Source organism: Rhineura floridana, chromosome 5, assembly GCF_030035675.1.
Source record: "Rhineura floridana isolate rRhiFlo1 chromosome 5, rRhiFlo1.hap2, whole genome shotgun sequence".
Lineage (NCBI taxonomy): Eukaryota > Metazoa > Chordata > Lepidosauria > Squamata > Rhineuridae > Rhineura > Rhineura floridana.
In genome coordinates, this window is record NC_084484.1 from 155,580,847 (window position 1) to 155,584,369 (window position 3,523).

At 50.2% G+C, this 3,523-nt stretch overlaps 1 protein-coding gene across 1 annotated transcript; it reads left to right on the forward strand.

Moving 5' to 3' along the window:
• The first annotated feature begins 275 nt into the window (after positions 1 to 275).
• On the forward strand, positions 276 to 2,764 carry AMER2 (APC membrane recruitment protein 2). The gene is made up of 2 exons (XM_061629582.1): positions 276 to 1,400; positions 1,575 to 2,764. Exons 1-2 carry the CDS (start codon positions 539 to 541, stop codon positions 2,447 to 2,449), a joined length of 1,737 nt encoding a protein of 578 aa, XP_061485566.1. The 5' UTR covers positions 276 to 538; the 3' UTR covers positions 2,450 to 2,764.
• The last annotated feature ends 759 nt before the right edge of the window (positions 2,765 to 3,523 follow it).

Below are 3,523 nucleotides of genomic sequence, written 5' to 3' on the forward strand. Positions count from 1 at the left end.
CCTTAAAAGCGTGAGAAGAAGGGCTGGGGCTGATGGGTGATACATGCTTTCTAGCTCCCAGTACTTCGCTCTGATGTGTAAGCAACAGCCTCACATCATGCGCCCCAAATAAACCAGTCCCCCTCCCTTTCTACCCTGACATATGCTAAGCGAGTGAGCAGTCGCAGTAACAGCAGCCCGAAACGGATTAAGTTATGTAAGCCCTCCCCCTCCCCGCTTTTAGAAAGGAGTGGAGGTGGAGTAGGGTGGGGAGGGGAAGTCGCCTCTCCCTCCGTCCCTCCCTCCCCCCGGCTTTGATTGTGGCTGTTATAGCTCAGGTTGACTGAGAGTGGATGGACGGCGGTCGCCTGGCGTAGGCCCAGGCCCAGGGCTGAGGAAAGCTGCTTAGCAGTGCCTGGGTTGCTATGGTGACGAGCAGGAGGCAGCGGCGGCAGCAGCAGCGGCAAGGCTGTCAGTGAGTGAGCGAGGGAAATCAGGAGCAGGCATCAGTGGGGGGCTGCAGGAGGGGAAAGCAGCAGGCGCAGCCGCCGCCGCCGCCATGGAGGTTCACTGCGATTGTGCCGAGCCCACCACGGTGGGCGAGCAGCTGCCGCCATCGGGCAAGCTCAACAAAACCGCCTTCAAATTGTTTAAGCGGAGGAAATCCGGGGGCTCCATGCCAAGCATCTTCGGCGTGAGAAGCAGCGGCAAAGGCAAAATCAGCGAAGGGGGCGGCGGGCAGGCGGGCATGGTGAGGAGCAAGACCCACGACGGGCTGGCGGAGGTGGTGCTCGAGAGCGGCAAGAAGGAGGAACCGGGCGGCGGCGGGGACGACCAGTTCGTTGTTGTTGACGGTGGCGGCGGCGGCGTCGGCCGGGCCAAGGATGATTCCGCGGCGGCAGCGGCGTCCTGCTCGGCGGCGGTGGGGAAGTCGCACAGCTTTTTTTCGCTTTTGCGTAAAAACGGCCGCTCGAGCGAAGGTGGCAAAGGCGAGAGACCAAAGGGGCGTGGGGGCCTGAAGGGGCTCTTCAGCAGCATGAGGTGGCACAGAAGGGACAAGCCTGGCGGCGGGGCCAAGGAAGACGAGGCCGGCGAGAGCTCCGAGGGCCAGCCGAGTCTCCTCATGCCGGGATCCCTCACAGCCAGCCTGGAGTGCATCAAAGAGGAGGCACCACGACCCACAGCTGCAGCCCCACAGAGCCCTCCAGGGTTGACCAGTGAGGACCAGCTGCTGCCCCCTCAGGACACTGAGGCCATACCCGGCCAAGAGCAGCAGGACCTTGATGCCAGGGAGCTCCAGCACAGCCCACCTACCCCACCCGGAGTGGACCTCCCCAGGATCCAGTTCCAGATGAAAGAGAGCCACCCCCAGCCACAGGATGGTGATGGCCAAGAGACCAAGGAGGACTCAGCCATAACAGGTGACATCCCCATCAAGCTTTCCCCCCCTGTTGAACCTGAGTGTGAACACAGCCAAGAGAGGGCAGCAGCCCCTGACCCTTCCTCTCTTGATCCACCCTCTGAGCCATCCATTGACCGTATTTGTTTGATGTTTGCTGACGTGACTTCACTGAAAAGCTTTGACTCTCTTACAGGCTGTGGGGACATTATTGCTGACCAGGAGGATGACGTGGGCAGCGGCAGTGGTGCAAGTGGAAGTGACAAGAGTGCCCCTGGGGTTGGCAGAGTGGGAGCTTCCAAAAAGCCCCCTGGCGTGGTAACTTATCAAGGAGGAGGAGAAGAGATGGCCAGTCCTGAGCAGGTGAGGGACACATGCACCCCAGTGTTCTGGGATATGTTGTCGCAAACAGAGAAGTCACAGGAGACCCTGGGAGGGAAAGAATCCCTTGAAGCCTCCAAAGATGGCAGTTGTACCAAAAAGGTTCAGGATGGGTCAACAACTGGGAAGCCCATTGGTGTCAACCAGATCCCGGTTCATCACAACCACAGAAACAGTCAGAAGACTAGGGAAAAGGAGCAACAGGAAGCCATCCCCAGCAGTGATGAGGGCTATTGGGATTCCACCACACCTGGACCTGAGGAGGACAATACCAGCAGTATCCAGAAAGAGGTAATTCCCAGGGACAGCTACAGTGGGGATGCTCTCTATGATCTGTATGCTGATCCAGATGAAAACACAGCCACAGTGACTTCTGCAGAAGATGCCACCTCTGTGACTTGTTGCAAGCCACTGTCCCCAGTAACTTCCACATGTCCAGTCAAAACCCATACAACTTCACTCAAGGACTCCAAGATACCCATCAGTATCAAGCATTTTACATCACCGCATGCCAGCCATGGCCCAGATACCAGTAATAGCCATCACACTGCACACCACCAGCCTACCAAAAGTGAGATCCCTAGAACAAAAATCCCAGTTTCTAAAGTGCTTGTACACAGGGCTAGTTACCGGAGCCTAGGAGGGACAACAGGTAAAACAGCCACATATCATGAAAGTGCCAAAAAATAGGAGGAGAAGGAGATGGGCATGCCAGCCTTACAGGAACCCACTAATTCACAGTTTGGCATCAACTAAAGGAAGAGAACTACATGTGCCCCTTCTCTGAACACCAGGGATTCGTGCTTCTAAAGTCCATCGTGATATATATAAAGTTAGATTCTTTTTGAGCACTTTTTTAACATTTGTATCTGTTTTTCTGAAGCGCTAAACCACTCGGGAGGCCACTTTTCCAATCTTTTGTGGAAGCTGGACTTTGATTAGGAATATAATTAGTAATGCAAACTTGTGCCATGAATTCTTCAAAGAAGACAGAGATATGGGAGAAAGAGGACCAAAAGAAGTTTTGCAGTATATATAATTTTTTGTTCATTTGTTTTAAATGTTTTTGGCCTATACTAAGAAATGTTTGGTTTAATAGTGTGGGAAAACGTCAAACAAAATAATAATAATAATAGCAACAACAGCAAAATCCCAGGTATTTAACCTGAGGTATTGACAGCACTGTCAACCAGCACAACTCACTTGTGAAAGGTAGCTGATTAGCAAGTTAGGTGGATTTCTAATAATAATAAGAGATATTTTTGTTTGTTTGTTCTGTCTGTTTGCTTTGGATCCATTCTAATGTAAGTGGATAATGAAGACATCTAGTGAACTCTCAGTTTACACCAATATTTTTCCAATGCATAAAATAATCAGGTTCAAGGGATTAATTTTCTTGAATGCCAGTATAGAGACAACTTACAACATTTATACAATAAATCGTTGTTCATGTATAGATAGATGCATATGATACTCTTAGTGCTACAGCTTTTAAAAATTAAAATGTTTTTCTGTATTTATTGGAGTTGAAACAAAACTAGTTTTTAATAGCTTCATAATTTTACAGTCCTAAATGTATGGACCTTAAAAGTACAGTAAACAAGAGCAAAATTTTATAAGGGCTCTAACACCCCAAGATAAACAATCTTACAAGAGTAATACATGCATTAATGCCAGAGCCAAGGATGTAATAGTGTTTAAAATGTTTGTTTTCAAATGAAATTTAAATTTCACCCCCTTTAGACTTTTAGATTAATTTACTTT